This window comes from Lytechinus variegatus, chromosome 6 (assembly GCF_018143015.1).
Source record: "Lytechinus variegatus isolate NC3 chromosome 6, Lvar_3.0, whole genome shotgun sequence".
NCBI lineage: Eukaryota > Metazoa > Echinodermata > Echinoidea > Temnopleuroida > Toxopneustidae > Lytechinus > Lytechinus variegatus.
Genome location: NC_054745.1, coordinates 22,079,509 through 22,099,504, shown reverse-complemented (window position 1 = coordinate 22,099,504; position 19,996 = coordinate 22,079,509). Strand labels below are relative to the sequence as shown.

The window sequence follows — 19,996 nt, the reverse complement described above, 5'->3', positions numbered from 1 at the left end:
AATTGGTTAATTCATATTCATGGGTTTATTAATGTTCTTTGACATAAAAATTATATCTCCAGTTACCTTAAAGAAGTCATTCTACACATTAAGGCTCATTCATTTATCCACTACTTTGTGGAAAAATACGTTTAAAGTTGATCTCGGCAGCAATAACAAACCACGTAACTGCAATTCATCAGTACTCACTCAAATGTTACGAATTTCGTGTAAAAACTGAAGGGAAATTGTAAATGACTTTTTAGAAGCGTGACTTGTCCGCTGCGTGCTGAAAACGGTCAATGATTCAAACTACTCTTACATGACTGCACACAGTTTAACTTTCCCGCCTCTCCAACTGATTTGCATACTTGGAATGCAAAGCACGTAACCAACAATAGGAAACATCATTATTTCCTAATTCGCTAGCTCAACCGGAAATAAATATTTTCCTATTGAGCCTCTTTCTTTGCAAAAGAAACAAACATTATATAATTAATAAATTAGAATTATATTACCTTGAGAGGCACCGTACTTCAGCTGCAGGGACAAGACATTTTCTCTGCTCTCTCTAAGTCAAGACTAAAGAACGGGTATGTTGTATAAAGGATATCAATATTGCTAGTTATTCATTCTGAATTCATATAGATAATCATTAAACAAAATTATCAAGTTATCCAGTAATTTATTACTGGGGTATCAATGCTGGAATGATATGTTGAGATCAACTTTAAAACATTACAATGATTTGCATAAATTTCAAATACCCAAATTTAATGAAACAAACATCTTATTTTAAGAGATTCTTTTACATATCTGTCTTTAGAAGAATCTGATGCCCATCTGCCGTGCCTTTTAAATAGGCGATCTGGTACTCCGATTTGGGCTGCTGCCGTAGCACCACCCGCCCTCAGGCTATGTAACCCAAACTGTTTCGAGTTTACCCCGATAGCTTCTAGAACTTCTTTGAAAATCTCCCTGCATCTCGAATAGGACATCTTTCCTTTTCTGAGTTTGTAACAATTTTGAGATTTACAAAAGGTAAGAGGCCTGAACACAAAATCATTTTCATCTCTAGATACAGATTGTGTACTCTCTAAATATCTGCGCATCATATTAACTGGACATGTCGCTTTTCCAGTGGTAGAAACGATTACCCAGGCTCCTTCTCGAAATTGGTCAGTTTTACTTTTCTCAAGGAAAACTTTCATATGAGAGTCAAATAATTCAATGTCACTAAGCTTAATGTTGGAAAGTTCATCGAATCTTAAAAAACCTGCATATGCTAACAATAACATAGAACAATTACGAAGATCTTTCACAGATCCAGAGTCAAACTTATGAACGATACTCAAAAGCATGTCAGGGGTAATAGGTTCTTTCCTATTCACCGGTCTTGCTAGGATCCTCTTGATCCCTTCTAAAATCAATTTCAAGAACTTAGATTCGCAAGGGTTACTTCTGTTCCTTGTATTAATTGAACAATCAACTTGCCATTTTAAAGCATAAAAAGCTGTCTCTATTTTGCTATATGGAGATCCTCCATTGAACAAAAATATAAAGTACCTTGCAATGCTTTCTTGACATAAGTCTTGACATGACGTGCCACTGTTTCTACACCACGCATTCCATGTTGCTTCTACTGCACGTTTATATTTCTTGACCGTGCTCTCTGCCCGGGAAGCTTCTAAAACTCTCGTGAGTGTGTCTTTGAAGTCAATGTCCTGTATAAAATACAAAATGAAAGCAAAGAGGATACATCCTCCTCTGTGAAGATGAGTTTTCCATGAAAAACTGCCAGTGCAATCACTAATAATATATATATATCCATGTTGCTACTGCCAGTGCAGATGCAAACAGACAACACTTCACAATTAAGGAAAACCAGTGTTTAATTTTACACATTCTCCAGTGAGACAGTGTCATTCATAATCATCTCCAGTGAGATTCTGTCACTCATTCTATCTACCGTCTAAACGTAGACAAATTACTCCACTTTTGAATTTATCGGATCCGAAAATTGTATTTCTATTTCGACCCTGAACGAAAATTTTAGTTGGATCAGAAAACTTGATGATCTGACGGATAATGCTTGAAAATTTACTATTTCTTGAGAAAAGTAAAGGCCAAAAGGGTGCAGAAGGCCAATTAGGAACCACAAGAGTAGCTATTGTTCTGCTTGCTTTAGTGTGTCTGATAGCTTTTGGCACCAATTTGATTGGGGGAACTAACCAATTATTGTGATGTTCCCAGGACACTGAAAATGCATCTACTTTATTAGTCATAGGGGATGCAAATTTGGAATTGAAATTCGGAATCTTAGCGTTGTGATCGTCTGCAAATCTATCAACTGTGTGTGGTCCCCAAAGTTTATCCATAAAAGATAAAAAGGTTTCTGAAACACCCCAATCATCAAAATCTATTTCTCTGCTCAAGGCATCTGCCTCTTGATTTTGCTTTCTCGGTATCCACTGTACCTCCATTACTATATTCATTTGATTACAGTAATCTGCTAAGTCAATACTCAGCTGATGGAGATCATTTTTCATACTGCCCTTCTTTATGATCTTCTCTACTCCAGTATTATCGGTGAAAATATTTACTGTCTGGTTTCTTATACTCTTTCCAAATGCATGTACTGCCAGTGCAACACCTTTAAGTTCTCTCCAAGTGGAACTTTTACCTTGCTCTTCTTCTGACCAGATGTGTTGGAATTTGAGTCCGCCACACTCTGCTGACCAAGCTCCACACCCGATGTGGCTGGCGTCTGAAAAGACAAGTATCTGCGGTATAGAATAATGCAAGATATTTCGTACATTTAATGACTTCACATTATCTCTCCAGAAGAACAGTTCTTTTATGATATCATTTCGTGTGGATAGATTAATTTCTTTGTCCCAGTGTTTGCATGAGGCAACAGCAATTGAAGAAAATCTAGTTCTCAACTGTGCGATCTGCCCAGTTACAGGTAGCAAGGAAATAATTTTACCTATAAAGGCCGCTAACTTTCTAGCGGTAGTGTGTGGTAATTCTGTGATCATATCGTCTATGCAATCCAAAATATTGACAATTCTACGATCTGATGCATGTAAAGTGCCACTTTTAGAATCCCAAGTTAAACCAAGCCAATCAATTTTCTGAGTAGGTATCCATACTGACTTCTCTACGTTAGGCACTAAACCTGCATTCAATAAGTCATTTCTGACTGCTGTGGCAATATCTTCACATTCTTGAAAGGAGGATGCTCTAATCCATCCATCATCTAGAAATACAACTACAAAAACATGATTGTTTCTCCAATGCTTGACAAGAGGTCTAATTGTTTTAGTGAAAATATTTGGAGCAGAGGACAATCCAAAAGGAAGTACATTAAAAGAGAAATATCTAATAATTCCGTTGAAGTTCCAACTGAAACATAAATTTTTACAATGTTCTTCAAATATATCAATATGGTGATATCCCGACTTAAGGTCAAAGGAAACCATGTAGTCACCCTTTTGAAAGTATTCCAGTGCTACATTCCAGTCTTCAAAGCATACCTTTTGTTTCCAAACGTATTGATTAATATATCTTAAATCTAAGATAAGGCGCTTGTTGCCAGAATTTTGAACAGAAACTGTAAGAGGGTTGACGTATTCTGGAACAGAACTCACTTCGGAGATCAAATCTTTATTCAATAGTTCAAGAACAGCTTCAGAAACGAAGTCTGTGTGCTCAAGGGCTGATTTGTTATTTTGAAACACTTTTGGAGGGGGTGTCTCAAGAAAGGGTATCTTATAACCAAATTGAATCATTTTCACTACTTCTTCTGTGGCTCCTATTAATTTCCAGAAGTCAACGTTGGCTTTCATTCTTCCTCTAACTATGGGTTCAGCTCTACCTTGTTCGTATTCAAAATAGTTGATTCTGTAATCTTCTATTTCATACCGATTCATCTCTCCCCTCTCCGATTCCAGATCTCTTTCGACTCTTTCGCTTAATTCAGGTATTGCTGAAAGACAAGAATCCAAGCAAACATACTGATATCCAATGAAAGCAAAATAAATTGTGCTCATTGCATGCATGTTTTTAATTCTTATAAGAGTGACAATTTTCATGATTACTATAAGACCCATACAACGTGACAGTATTTCTCAGTAAAGGATTTGCCTTCTTAAGGTCTATCCAATAATCATTTTAAAATGAAAGATATAGGTTTTACCATATGATTATCTGAGATTCCGATTCGACCCACTACATTCAAACAATTAATTCACACCAATGGTACCACGTACTCACACTAATGCTATAGGATTATATCCAGAGAAATGCTTCAAACATGTCTATAATTGTCAAAATTATGCTTACCGAATCCGGTATCTTTAGAGGCCTGTGCCTTCTTTGGTGGGTTTGGTATTCGGGCAATTCCTCCTCCAATGTCCCGACTTGCCGCAACCGAAGCATAAGTCGAATGGTCTCGATGTATGAACCTGGTTAAATTGAGGTCGACCTTGTTGCATATAGCTACGAAAAGTAGCATCAGGATTAGGGAAAGTTTCCTGAGGCCGACGTTGGGATTTGTAGGGTGTAGCCTTGGACCTGTTAATCTTCGCTTTCCTACGTTTTGAAGCTGCTCTGTTTTGAGCAGCTCTGATTTTCTTGTCGTCATCGGAATCACTTGCGAGTTCCTCCGATAGGTACTCATCAACCACCTTCCAACCATCTTCAGACTTGTCTGCAATTCTAATAAGCTTGTTACGCTTGAGGATATCATCTTCTACTTTCTGAAGCTCTAAAATCGCGGAAGCATTATCTCCCTTCTTGATCGCCTTCGTCGCAGTTTGGACACGCTCAAGTTGGGAATTGTTAAATTCAAATTGAAGCTTGTTAGCTTTGAATTTGAAATTCACTTTAACTGATTCAATTACTCTAGAGGTAGCTTCTTTTTGAGAAGCTATTGCTTGGTCAACGTAATCCTTAAATCCACCCACAGCCTCTTTTATAATGGCCGATATATCATCGGCGCTGATGATTTGAAACTGTTGCCCTTGTGGGTTATGATTTACCGAATTGTTAGTTACTGGGACTGAGTCCACATTAGGCGATAAGTTATTATCAGGCTTTCTAACAGAGGAAGGTAATGATCCCAAAACAAATGCGTCGGAGGATTCCGCCATAATATGGTTCTTACCCAATGTACAGTTACAGCTATACGACGTCGCTAAGCTAGGAAAGGTTACAATAAAACATGTCCAGCGAGGAGGATAGAAGCGTGACTCGTCCGCTGCGTGCTGAAAACGGTCAATGATTCAAACTACTCTTACATGACTGCACACAGTTTAACTTTCCCGCCTCTCCAACTGATTTGCATACTTGGAATGCAAAGCACGTAACCAACAATAGGAAACATCATTCTATGCATAAATTTGCATAATTAATTAGCCGCAAACCGAAATAGCCAATTTTCCCAAATGGTACATGCTATGTATGCAAGATTTTGCAGTATCCATGTCTGTGAAAGCGAATATAATTAGAGAACACTGTAAAAATAATAGTTTGAATGGCCAGATTGGTAGCCATTTTGTTTATGCAAATTAGGTGGTCAAAACATGAGAAATCAGCTTGGGAACCGATCTTATCAGATTCAGCATATTTGAATTGTGTTAAACAGTCCGGTTCCCAACTTTTACCCCAAAATGCTTCTTAAAGTTTATATAGGCCACTTTTTCCAAAATGTTTCTAGTCTAAAATGTAAGGTCATCTCGTCCAAAATGCATGTTTTATTTCGATTTTGAATGATGCATTTCGTTCCATCATAAAATACCAAAAATAGTAGGGGGGACGTTTGATATTGTACCCCCTATTATTTTCGGTAGGGGGCGCGTCCCCTGCCCCCTCCCCCCAGGATTTCCGCCCATGAGACAGACAGAGGAGAAGATTATACAGCGAGTCTTACAAAAAATGCTTAACACCTCTAAGATTATAATTAAAAACTTTCCAAATCATTATCGTAAGTTAATTAGCATTTGTACAACTGGTAAAAATTCCATGCGATATGGTCCATTAAACATTCATCTATTCAAGTGGTGAAACGATTATAACAATCTTTTGACCCCTAGAAGACCTTTGACCCCATCATCCTCATGGAAACATATTGCCCAAGGATCATGTGTCAAGTATGAACATGATTGATGCAGAAATAAAGAAATCAGAGCAAGTTGAACAAAAACTTCAAAAAAGGATGGACGTGACCACATATCATTTGACCTCTAGACGACCTTTGACCTCATCATCCTCATGAAGAGAAATCTTAAATTATCCAATTATGATATTTATAAATTATGAAAATAATTGATGTAAAAATAAAGAAATGACAGGAAATTGATTAAAACAAACGAAGTCTGATTATCAATATTTTCTGACATTTGGCGCAAGTCCTTTTTTGAAACCCTCTCAAAAGTGTCTTGTGTTCGCTCAAGCATGAACGAAACTCACTTTCAAAAAGTATTTGAAAGATAAGACATCAGAGCATCTATTAACATCAAAATAAAGACATAATTTGAAACAAAATTTTGACAGACTTTTCTGAACTTTTTTTTAAATATACGCACTGTATATAAGCGGGCTTGTAATAAAGTTTTTCGAAGAATAAATTATGGATAAAGAGTTTGTATCACTCTAAAAAAGAGCAAAATATACATTAACGGGGTACTATAGTCCATCAAAGATAAAGTTGCACATGTGACATCACAAATATCTGTTGCATTGCCAATGGGAGGATCTCCATAGCATTAGTGATTGCAATAATCAAATGCTCATAACTATCTCATTATTTGTCTGATTTTTCTCAAACTTGTTTTGATTTTATTCTTTGATTTTTCTGTTTCCACAAAAACTTAATTGTTCTTAAGGTTTCATTCCCCTTTAAAAACATATATATATATATATATATATATATATATATATATATATATATATATATATATGAAAGAATGAAATGAATGATATGATGATATGAAAGAATGAAATGAAATGAAAGAATGAAAGATATATCCACTGGATGGAGAAAAACGTTATTAAAAGATAAATCATGAACCAAAGTGATGAGAGAAATTCACTTCGAGTTTTAGCAACACGATGCAAATATTTGCCAACTTAAATTTATTTCTTTCCAAAACAAACTATAAAACTTCTTGTGGGTGACTTAAGTTTAAACTAATTTTCAGATCAGTGGTTTAAACTTTGATTCTTTAACTATAGGCCCTATAGTTAGCCTATATACGGTCCATCAAACCATGAGCCTATTTCGACTGGATTTCGACTTCATTCGAAACGGTTGCAAATTTTGCAATTTTCAGTCGTGAAATTCGCGGTTTAAAATTGTAAAGTTTGCAACAAAAGTCGTGAACTTCATGACTAAAATTGCAAAACGCGAACTTCACAGTCGTGTGTGGCCGACCGCATATACTGCAGAGCCAAATAGCTTACCCTTTCTAAGCAGGAATACCCCCATCACTAATTTGCCTGCTAGTTTTGCCGAGAAACTACTGATGAGAAAAGACGGCAATCCATGATGATGATGACCATAATGATATTAATAACACTAACAATTATGATCAAAATGATAAAAATAATAACAATAATGATAAAAATGGTAACTTTATGAGTGGTGAAGTTTTGAAATAATTTTGCAGTTTAAAAACAGTTAATAAAATCGTAATTTCATATCAAAGTTTCAAATAATCTGTGAATGTGTACTAAAACAGTGTGCAATTAACCCAATGGCCAATAATATGCTCTACAAAATAAACCGAAACTGACTGAACTGAACTGAAATTGAAATCCGAGTATTTGAAAAGTCAATAAATTGGAAGATAGCGGAAATGTGACTATAAGCAAATTTGCAAAAATAGTCCAATATGACTGATTGCCGATACCATACACAGAAAAAAGACGAGCCGGTTTAACGTTTACGCTGCGCTGCGGAAGATCAAGACGAAGAAGAACCAAGGCTACTCAAGAATGGAATTAACAAGGGAAATGGCGGTCTTTTTGTGACATTTTTAGCACTGTTGGTTATTCTGAAACCTCGAGATCATGTATTTTCACTGTCGTGGCGTTAGGAAACAGGATAGACCCCTATCTTGAACTTTCCATCCAAGCCAAGGCCAACTGGCAGTGCAGCGCAGGTCAACGACTTGCACGCAAGTGCTATTGGTAGCGGTATTGTATTCGCTTTATCATTGCCTGGACCTGTGTGAAGGAAATTAATGAGATTGATCGTTAAGAGGAAAGATCGCCCCGCGCCTATCCTACCGCCCTAGGCATTCTGTTGTTGGTCTAATACTCTGGGTCTAGACTACTAGATTTAGGCTTAGCCCTGACATTAGACTAATTCTGCTTCACTGTAGTGGACTCATTAGGCATATGAATGGTAATAAAATGGCTGAAAATGGATCAGAAACCTCTGACATCAGTCAGACTTCAGATCAAATTAAGGAAGATGAGGGAAAACAAGATCAAGAAGAAGATGAATTCCTCCCTGAAAAGGTGACGTCACCAGCAGGAGAGGAATCAGATAATTCTATCCTGCCTCGACGGTCCAGTCTTATCAAGGATTCAGCAAAGAAAAAGCCACGTAAAAAGACGGTTTCATTCTCGAGTTTTCCTGAAGAAAGGCCAATTTCAAAAGGTAAATGAAAGTTTAAATTACCGGCAGATCTAGATTATATTAAGTCTTAACGTGTCAAACTAGATCTAGGCTAATTTTATTTTTTATCACCATCATTATCCATAAACGAAGACTGTTGAAAAGCGATTATTAAACATTCTGCCAAAGATTTCTTTGGCAGAACTTGCATGCAACGGGCCGGGATGGCGCCATGGTGGGTGAATTTTTTTATTGTTAAAACTTAAACATGTTTTTTTCTAGAAAGATCTATTTTTGTTGGAACTTTGTTTTTTCAGTTCAGTTTTGAATTGTTTCTGCACTACTTACATTCTGCAGTGTACATGTAAGAAACATTTAACATAGCGTGTTATCATTAAAGTGGGCCTATATTACAAGACTACACTGCACAGAATAAGTAAACATTGTCAGATGTGGTTGATGACATGATGTGGTGCCATGAAAGGAAACCAAAACCAAGATTGAGAAACAATCTTTTTGGAAAATGGAAAGAGTAAAATGAGAGGAACAATTTAAAACAGTTTCATCAAAATTGGTTATGAAATGTTAAAGCAAGTTCAAAAACTCTTGTTGAGGTTTACGGGGATCCTTAAATTGGCGAACGTGCTTCAAAATGGCTGATTTTGTGGACAACTCCATTTGTCTTGTACACAAATTTTCAGATTTTCCTCATTATCTTTCAAATCTTTCAAAATGTCATCAAACTTGAGAACAATATTCTTTTCAAAGTCATACTATGACAGCAAAATCTGAATACTTCTTAATCATTTTTCAGAGGTTGAAAATTTCTGAATGCCATAGGAAGGGCAATATCATGGACTTGCCTTTTAATATCATTCATTACCAAGGTTCCCCTGTACAACATGTACTACAGTGACTGTATAAAAAAAAGACATTCCTCTACATTAGGCAGCAAAATACCTGTGTTTTATGATCAGTAAACAGAATTAAGTTTATTGGATCACACTGCAGTCATCCTCTTGAACCACATTAGATACTAGAACTCGCGTTGATGAGTAATTTATGATGCAATCACACCAGGGCCCCGTCTTAATACAAAGAGTTGCAATTGATCCAATCAACCACAACTATGGACGGCCAGCAACATCAAGATCTAAAAATGTATGCTATTTCAAAATGTTTTTCAGATATAATGTATATTCATAAATTAATCGTTTTCTTTACAATTTGGTGTGTTCGCCTTTGTTTACATAGTACAGTTTGCAAATTTCCTGTAGAAAAAATTATGACACTGATGGATTTCCATAGATTTTAGATTCATTGAATGGATCAATGGTAACTCTTTGTAAGATGGGGCCCAGGTATCAAACAATTTGAAATGTTATGGGGGGGGGGGGGGATGACCAATACTGTACTACATGTATCTGTAGTCTTTCATTGACTAATAGCTAGTCTTAATTAAAGCTAAATGTTGCAGTAAAACACTGACTCATGAGAAAGTCTGTAAAACCAAGGTTAAGTATTACTATATCATCTAGATCTGGTACAGTTGTAAACATGAAGTGAACTTTGTGAAATCATAAAATCTAAGCTGAGAAACAATCACAGAGAAGGTCGCCAACACAGATAGGCACACGTGGGACAGTGTACAGTATATTATATTGCTGGAATAAGGACCTGACGGAAGTGCCAGAATCCGTGCTTATTTTGCTTTTTTCTCAGCAATTACACAATTTCTTCCAGAATCCTTTGGCACATATTTTTTATCCATATTTAACAGACACTTGGGTGGTCATAATATTGGATTCTGTAAAAAGACATTTTAGGTCGCATTTCATAAGTTGGGTATGCAAAAAGGGTGGCGTATGAACAATTTTCCACACGGTGCCATGGATAAATTGTTGCTACATCACAGCATCTTGACCAAATTTATTGAGTAATATCTCATTTTGAAGCTAGAACTATAGGCTAAATATATTACTATGAATTAGATCAATACAATATCAGGAACAAAATCTATAGGACATTAAGTTTGAAGTAACAGGGGTGGCGGAGCCGGTGGATGCGGTAAATGATAAAATATTAATTAAACCTAATTAACAACTTTCTATAATGTGTAATATGACTGTTATCATCATATTTCTGGGTGTTTTAAAGCAGGGAAGAACTAAATGTCATAAAAATTTGACAATTTTGAAAATATGCAGCAATGGAATGCATGTGTATGTCAGCTCTGATCTGCAACTTAATCAATTAGTAAACCGGAGAGATTTGGTTAATTATCTAACTTGTAATCTTAATTTTTAGTACAAATGTTGTGTATCATTGCAACAAACATTTCTACCCATGATATTGTCATTTTGCCAAGCATATAAATACAGTGACAGGTATTTTGGGGGCAAAAATGTGAAATTAAATACTGGTAATTAATTAGTATAATTAATATTCATACAATAATAAATAATTATTCGATTTTGGGTACAGATTTAATTATTGAAGTTTCAAGATTATAACTGCAAAATACTAGGGTGATCCAATGTTGCATTAACTTTTGACACCATTTTATGTGCAGCAGGTCCAATTTGAGAAAAACACATTTCAAAATTCACTTACATTGACATCTATGTAATAATTAGCTGTTAATTAGTCATTTTAAGGAAAAATAAAGGTATTCGAGACTTAAAACTTTTTCGTTATTTAGAGAATGGTAATAGCTATAACATATCAAAAAATAAAATTTTTGACCATTTTTACCCTGTTCGCGAAATTGGACCACCTTATGACATGCGAGCTTTTAGATCGTTACCACAACTGGCATTTTCTTTAAGCAGCCATGTCACGTCTAGTATGACTACCCAAATCTGACCACGTTGCTAAACCCATACATCCTGAGCAGTGTATTTAGGCCCAAATTCCCTGTTTACAACTCACAATACGTTATTGTTTTGAGAGGAAAAGTACTTATTTATATTATAAACAAGTACTTTTCCTCTCAAAACAATGAAGTTTCTCTAAACCAATGAAATTGTAGGATAATTCATTCATTGTAATTTTTTATTCACATAAAAATATTTCAAGACATGTAGCACACAGTGAATGAGAGGCAACAGACAGAACCATCCCCCTAAAACACAGAATTAGCCTACATAATGTTACAGTATTTGTAAAAATTATATGCTAAAAGTATTAAGATATGAGTACTTGTTGCCGTGAACTCACTGTGCAACTGGAGTGTACATGTAGTCAGCTGTGCAAACCCTTCATTCAAGTTAAGGGTCTGAATGTGCAGCCTATCCTTGTGTACTGGGGCCTGTTGCAGAAAGAGTTGCGTTTAAACGCAAGCCAAAACATCAATCGCAAGTCCCAAATGGAGCTGTTGATTGGTTGAAAATCAAGTTGCGCATGATTTTGAGTTACGAACTTGCGGTTGATTGCAACTCTTTCTGCAACAGGCCCCTGGAGGCCCTCAGCAAGTTTTGTATGTGCTAGTCTTTGCGTGGAGACACACTTGCTGATCAAAGTTTCAATCAGGGTCTGTCCCTGCAGACTAATTGGAGTACACCCAACAGTGTTGTGTCATCCTTTCTCAGTTTCTGGATTCATTCACCAAAAAAGCTTTCTGTTTTAGCAACATTGTTTTCCTTTTAATGAAATTTAAATTTCATTCATTAAAAATTGTTAGTACAAACTACAAAGTCAAAAGTATTGTCTCTTTCTTGATTTCTATATTAATACTAGGATTTTGTAACATGTTGACAGTTTGCATCTAGGGAATAAATAACACCCATAATATAATATTATGATTATTATTATTTTTTGGGGGGATGTTATAAATCAAATCATCAAATTTCTTATTTGTTTTGTTTAATTTACGATTTTTTACATTGTTAGAAGAAATGTTCTTTTACAATGTATTTCTTTGATTGTTTAAAAAAATGTTATTTTCTTTGATTGTAATTATTTATGTTTGGATTTGAAATCAATAAAATAAACCCATTATACAACTTACAAGATCTGATTGAATAATTCAAAAATTATAGTGTAAATTGTACAAAATGCAAAAAAAATATAATTATAAAAGAAAGGCGAGTCATGTTGCATATAAAATATGAATAAAACATTGATGAATTAAAAAAAATGAGGCAGTTAGAAAAATTGACACAGCTTGCCAGCTGTATTTTTGCACTCAGATTGTGTGTACATGTAGCATTTTCTTTTACCATGACAGTTTAGTCCAAAAATAACAGGCAAACAAAATTTATTAAAAATTGTTTTTTTATAGTATGTACAGTACATGTAAGCAGCATATAAAATCCTAGACAGCTGGCAGCCGTCTGTTCTTATAGGAGTTTTTAACATTTTAATTTGTTTTTCTCCTTGTACGCAGATGGGTTGCGATTGTGCAGCCACCATTAGGGGGTTAACAATGCAAAATCCCCTCGACGGGGCTCATTGACTTTTGTCTTTATTTCACAAAAATATATAAAAAGAACTGGACCAAAATACAGATTATTAATTTGTTCTGGCCAGAAATACACTAAAACAGGAAGAAAAAAAACTTTTATAAAAGAAAAAAAAGTGACTTACTGCAGCTGTCACGCAACTCCCACTTCCCTGGTTTATCTAAACTAAATATATGGCCATTGAGTCCCTGTACAGATCGAGATACATGTAGAACTTCACTCTCTGGAATTGGTGAGTGGAGCCTACGGAGGTTGACAGTGGAACAACCAATACAACAGAGACCAAAGCTTTTGGTCTGTTACATGTACATACACATGAGGACAGCAGGCGGTTTGCCCCTTAACCACACTACAATTCCTCAAATTGTACTGTAGACTGTAGTCACCCCAAGATATGCCCCACCCCCAAAAAACATAAAAAAAACAAAGTTTAGAAAATAAATTCATAATTTTATGATATCCTATGTAAATGTATTATGGCAGTAATGATTTAATTTTCATTATCCCCATAATTGCTCATTAACCATCAAATAATAAGTTTGAGCATAATTTTCATTGGCCTAATGATTATCTCCTTTTTTGATAAAAAAAGTCCGCCAAGATGTACTCATAATACGAACATGACTCTATCATATATTGCTGTACATTTTCATTATCTTATCTCAGGCCTACACTTATTTTGCTTTATTACACAATTTCCTTGATTGATATACTAATCTACTTTCTATTGCTGTATAATTTATTTCTACATTGCTGTAATGTTTGTCTTCCTTGATCTGTGCACAATTAAAACAGGGCATGTACATCCCTGTATTATACTGGTACATGTTTTTCTTGATCTATTTCTGCAATGTTCAGCGTAAACATATACATGTAGCTGCCAAGTACATATATTCCTATATTTGGAATATTCCAATTTACAGCTATGTGAAAAGAAGATTATCATTCTACCCCATGTGTTCCTATATTCTGTGAAAATGATATTTTGTACTAAATTGTCTTTACTGTAGGAAATTTAGGAATGATCCTATTTCACAGATTTGTTGTAGTATTTTGTTCCCATTACTTGGCTGTTATCGAGTTGGCAGTTACAATATGATTATAACCAGACCTGTGCATGTTTTCCATGATTCAGTAGTAGGCCTACATGTATATTGCTGTTATTAATTTCCATATTCCTGTTTTCCTTCATTTTCAATTCATTTATTAATTACTTTTTTTTACAATCCTGTTAATTGATTGATAGTCAGAAAGCTGAGAACCTGTAAGCAAATTGTTATTCCAGTCATTATGATTATTATTTTCAATTCAAATTGATTAAACTTTACAATAAAAAAATAGAAACTAAAAAGAAAGGATCCATGTATGTGGGTTGCGTCCAGAGAGGAACTGCCCTTATGAATCTATAGGCAGACTCAAAATATTATTATGAAATATGATATTCTCAAGATAATTGTAAATATTAAGACAAAGAAGAACAAACACATGTATAAAAAAATTGATAAAACAAAGAAAATAGCCTGTACCTAGGAACCATTGAAATCAAATTCCAACAGTATTTACAATGTCCCCCTATGTTGAAAATATTTTATGACTTAGAAATTTTTATTTCAGAAGGGATGGAGTTCCATATAAATGGACCTTGGTAGATAATAGATTTTTTAAATAATAATGTGTGGACATGTGGTAAATTTAAAATTATCCATAAATTTAAAATTATCCATAAATTTTGTTTTATTCCCATTTACCCAATAATTGAATATAAAGATTGGAAGGAGATGTACATTGTACATGTAGGAATGAGATCATGGTTTATTACATATTAGATATTCCAACTTGAAATAAATACAGATCTTTAAAAGGTAAAATTTTAAGGGAGTGAAAAATAGGGCCACTGTGTGAAAGAAAAGATGAATGATTCAAAATTCAGGCATGTTTTTGTAATTTGACGATCTTATCTACATGTACATGTATGGTTTGAAGATGCATTTCCCCATGCTATGATACAATATGCAAGTATGGATTAAAAATGGAATTATAACTCTCAGAACTTGTTTTGGGAGGAATTCAAGTTTAAAGAGAAATTCCAGTAGTTGCAGTAAACACTGATTTCATGAGAAAGTCTGTAAAACAAGGCTTAATTGTCAGTATATCATCGAGGATCTACATGTAGATCTGGTAAGGTCACATAAACTGAACTTTATGAAATCTTGAAATCTACTCTGAAAAATGTTCAGACTGAAAATTCCCAACACAGATAAGCGCACATGGGACAGTATAATTATTGCTTTGAATGTCGGGCCCGACGCTTGACCCGAATCCTGTGCTTATTTGCTGATTTCTCCGCAATTACACAATTGCTTCCAGAATCCTTTGGCACATGTGTTATACAAACAGACATGTTGGTGGTCATTTCATTGGATTCTGTACAAATTCATTTTGATATCATTACCAAAAACTAGCATGTTTACCTTTAAACATAACACCAACATTTGTTTTTGCTAATTTATTGCACACTTCCCTAATGTGATTTCTTCATAATAATTTGTCATCTACATGTACATGTATAGTGACACCAAGAAATTTCAAATTTGGTACTTGTTCAATAACATAGCCATTCACTTCAATATTAATTTTGTCAATCAAATTCTTTTTTGTAAAAACCATGAAATGTGTTTTCTTCTCGTAAATAGACAATTTACATGTATTTACTTTTAACCAATGAGTAATTAATTCAACTTCTCAATTAAAAACAACCTCAAGCACTGAATTTTTTGTTGAGAAATAGAAGTGCTAGTGTCATCAGCAAATAGAATACATTTTAAAAGATCAGAAGCCTTATAGAAATCATTTATGTACAATAAAAACAACAGAGGGCCAAGTATTGAACCCTGCGGAATTCCGCATTTTACAATAAAGATCAGACTTACATGTATCACTACCTATAGCTACAAACTGTTTGCAATTACCTAAATAACTTTTGAAAAGATCCAATGTGATTGCTCTAATTCATAAGAATTTCGTTTTTCTAATAAAATAAAATTGTCAATCGTATCAAAATATTTGCTCAGATCTTTAAACAGGCCAACCATAATTTATTCATCATGTATTGCACAGAATAAATTCTACTAAAAGCAGATGTGGAATAAAAAAAAATGGTCTAAAGCCTTTATTGGGTTTATATTTCACTTTTTTACCATTGCCACATTGCTTTAATTTTGATATTATTGCCACATTGCTGTAATTCATGTTTCTACATGTGTTGTGTCTTACAGCCTCTGATTGTCTGTCAATAATGGAAGCTGGAAGTGAATTGGTGAAAGTAAGGTCTCCCTCGAGACAATACAATCGTTTCTTTGCTCTAAGTGAAGACCGGTCCGAGCTTCGGTGGCATTCATCTTCAAAGAAACCGGAAAAAGCAAGAAGTAAGTCATGTCTTAAAACCTGAGCTTTTCATGAGACTCCAGTATTTTTTAAAAGGTCCCCACCATCAAAAAATGGCAGAGTTCAAATTTGTAATATATTTATTTATTTATTAATTAATTTATTATTTATTATTTATTTCTTTATTTATTTGTTTGTTTATGTATTCATTTAGTTATTTTATTATCATTATTATTTTTGGGGGGAGGAGGGATAAAGGAACCAAAACAGTTTTGATTAAAAAAACTACTCCACCCAAGTGAAGTCTTAATAATTACTATTTTGTCTATTATTACTGTTATTATTATTATTGATATTAAAACTGATGGGTTTATTAAGCGCTTTTTGCCTGAGGATACCAAGCGTTACTATTATTAGCCTGGCTTTAGCTGTTCTTCTATTTATGCGTTGAAGCATTCAAGGAATTTCCTCCTGTATAGGTTACCCATTCACCTCACTTGGGTTGAATGCAGCTCAAGTTAGATTAATTTCTTGCTGAAAGAAAACATGCCATGGCTGGGAATTGAACCCACGTCCCTCACCTTGAAAGACGAGAGTCATAAGCCACCTGACCACAACACCCCCATATTATCATTTTTATTATTATAAATCATTATCACCATTTTGATTTTCATTATTGTGATTATTTTGATTTTTATTATCATTATTAAAAATCAAATTACTCTAATCAATTTATTTTATTCCGTCTTCATTTCAGTTTCTGTTGAGAGTATAAAGGAAGTACGACTGGGGAAGACGACCGAGATGTTCAGGTCTCAAAACATGGCAATGGATTTCCCTGAAGATTGCGCGTTCTCTGTGATATTTGGTGAATCATATGAGACTCTGGATCTAGTAGCTGCCACACCAGACGAAGCCAATATATGGGTGACTGGTTTGTCTTATCTTATAGGAGGAAATACAAGTAAGTATCTGCTATTGAGTCACTAGGTGGTTTCAAACCGCCTCAAACATAAGAATTCCTGTTAAATTAGAACTTTTTTTAGGCTAAAAAATACCCATTAATTATTCCTGCATTCACACCGGCGACACCGCCCCGAAACATACCCTTGGGATAAGTTCCTGAAGTTAGGAGCATGTGCGTTATGGTCTGATAAGCAGGCAAGGCGCGAGATTCAAAATCACTAGCTCAGCAGCCACCCATGGCGCCCGTGCCTAATTACATGCTGGGCTAAAAGTTCCCATAAATTGCTTTCACATTGCCAAAATATCTGCGACCTTGGAAAAATCTCCACGAAAGTTCTCGTAATTTAGTGGTTGTTTTTTTCGGGGAGATTATGCGAAATTTGCTTTCACATTGCCAATATTACCTGGTATTTTCTGATCGGGGTAGATTTCCCGATCAGAAAATACCTGCAACTGACGAACTTGAAGGCGGTCTGAAACCACCTACCATTATAAAATGGTGATTTGGATCCTCATCAAATGTTATGCTGAACAAGCAATTTATTTTAGCTACATGTATAAACAGTATGCAAATAGGGAATGGGCATGAGTTTGATGGTACAAGGTTTTTTTTACACAAGGTTGAATAGAGTGTCTCTTTCTTTCACCGAATACAAAATGTTGCTCCATTGCACAAATACGAATACATTCGCAATTTGTTTGTACAATATCTTGGAAATACAAACAATAATTGGTTGTTTTTCCAGTTTTTGTGAAAATGAGAAAAAAAATGTTTAAAGCAAAATGCAAAATCCCACATATACACGCATCTGATCTGCAACAACAATTTACCAAGCATGGTTTAGTATGTACATGTATACATTATGATGTTCAGACAGTGCAACGTTACAATGTTTATGGTACATGTAGCTGTGCAACGGTGTGAATGTTTAATATTCAGCCTCTCATTTGCTTGTGTATGTTCAACAAGCTTGGTAGGCATTGTATAAAAAAATTACCAATGACTGACCGGTAGTTATTGACCAGTCATGGGGTTTGAGGTGAGGGCGGGGTGTCAAATAACACTGATCCGCTGATACACTTAATTTTTCTTGGAAATTATTTTTACACATTACCTTTGAAAATGTTTAAACGTTTGCTGGTGTTAAAGTGGGCCAAAAGTACCTAGCACATGTAATTCTCACTATTGATATTTCTGTGTGGTTTATTGATATTCAGATGTGTGTCTTTCAAACTTATATGGAAATGGAATCCTTTGATTGTAATATAGAAGCTCAGTATGCAGTATTACCGCTGGTAGCTACAATTGACCAAGTTTTTAAAGTGACTTTCCATTTTCCCCCCACTGATTAAAATTAAATATTGCAACTTGAATTATTCTCCTTATTTCACTTTCATTCATTTCAGCACCGGAAGCTATAGAAAGGAATCAAGAATTACGAGATTCATATCCTTTTCATTTTCATCATTGTAGGTGTACAATATATTGGTATCACATATTTGATTGACATACAGTGTACATATTCAGTCCAGATTTTCTGCCTTTTGGGAGGGAGGGGGAGAAGGGAGGGGGGAGGGGGGGAGGGGTGGCTGGTGGTTTCATTTGTGGTGCTGCTCTTGAATGGATGATTGAATTGAATAATCCGAGTGAAGACTTCGATGTTGAAAATTACATTGATTTTCTGGACTTTATGCATGTAGTTTTTGTCACAATTTTAAGAGATTCATCAGAGGCCAGTTTCATAATAATAATATAGGGTATTCATATTGCGCACATATCCACCTTGTTAGGTGCTCAAGGCGCTCCTATATTACCCGGCTAAGCTAGGCGTTCATAGCGCACACAGCTTTTTAAGGAATTACTTCCTACCGGTACCCATTTACCTCACCTGGGTTGAGTGCAGCACAATGTTGATCAGTTTCTTGCTGAAGGAAATTACGCCATGGCTGGGATTCGCACCCACGACCCTCTGTTTCAAAGTCCGAAGACTAATCCACTGGGCCACACTGCCCATTTCATAATGAGTTACAACTTGTATCTTTGCCATAATGGCAGCTACCATGGCAACAGGGCTCAGCAGCCAATCATAATCAAGGTTTGTTTGGCAGAATGGCAAAGTTACAACAGTTGCAACTCTTTGTGAAACAGGCCCCAGACCGTAAAGCACCCCCCTGCCCTAGTCTGCTGTGTGAACCCTTCACTTGAGGTTAAAGGGTCTGAATGTGCAGCCTACTCATGCCTTGTGTACTGATGGCTCTCTCGCTCAATTGAAACAGCAAGTGTGCTAGTCTTTCTGTGGAAACCCACTTGTTGATCAAATTTGTAATCAGGGTCTGTGCCTGCAGACTACCCCTGCCCTACCTCCTTTAATGGTGCACTCTTTCATTGCTGGCATTGGTGTTATACATGTAGTAGTGATGGTGTTGGTGTCAGGTGTTTGTGCTGGTGTTGGCATTGGTGTTACTAAGTACAATGTAATAGTGATGGTGTTGGTGTCAGGTGTTTGTGCTGGCATTGGTGTTACTATAAAGTACATGTAATAGTGACGGTGTTGGTATCGGCTGTTTGTGCCGG

The 19,996-nt window shown here is 35.4% G+C and overlaps 2 protein-coding genes across 3 annotated transcripts in view; one reads left to right on the top strand and one right to left on the bottom strand.

Moving 5' to 3' along the window:
- Positions 1-238: 238 nt before the first annotated feature.
- Positions 239-4,837, bottom strand: LOC121417214 (integrase/recombinase xerD homolog). The gene is made up of 4 exons (XM_041610835.1): positions 4,327-4,837; positions 3,907-3,970; positions 2,663-2,762; positions 239-1,703 (listed from the first exon to the last, which is right to left on the bottom strand). Exons 1-4 carry the CDS (start codon positions 4,730-4,732, stop codon positions 753-755), a joined length of 1,521 nt encoding a protein of 506 aa, XP_041466769.1. The 5' UTR covers positions 4,733-4,837; the 3' UTR covers positions 239-752.
- Positions 4,838-7,942: 3,105 nt separating this feature from the next.
- Positions 7,943-19,996, top strand: part of LOC121417213 (inactive phospholipase C-like protein 2) — an 82,729-nt gene continuing 70,675 nt past the window's right edge. For both annotated transcript variants that reach the window (XM_041610834.1, XM_041610833.1), the window contains exons 1-4: positions 7,943-8,650; positions 16,347-16,496; positions 17,213-17,419; positions 18,829-18,868. In XM_041610834.1, coding sequence (XP_041466768.1) covers positions 8,386-8,650; positions 16,347-16,496; positions 17,213-17,419; positions 18,829-18,868 — 662 coding nt within the window. In that variant the 5' untranslated portion in view covers positions 7,943-8,385. The remainder of the gene's footprint in view (positions 8,651-16,346; positions 16,497-17,212; positions 17,420-18,828; positions 18,869-19,996) is intronic.

What these genes read in the sequence shown, in the direction of transcription:
- LOC121417214 (XM_041610835.1), bottom strand. Translation starts at nt 4,732, where the DNA reads ATGATATCCTCAAGCGTAACAAGCTTATTAGAATTGCAGACAAGTCTG. An exon ending in CTCTAAAGATACCGGATTCG is followed by an intron (nt 3,971 to 4,326) that starts GTAAGCATAATT and finishes CTTGTCTTTCAG; the next exon opens with CAATACCTGAATTAAGCGAA. An exon ending in CTGGTCAGAAGAAGAGCAAG is followed by an intron (nt 1,704 to 2,662) that starts GTAAAAGTTCCA and finishes TATTTTATACAG; the next exon opens with GACATTGACTTCAAAGACAC.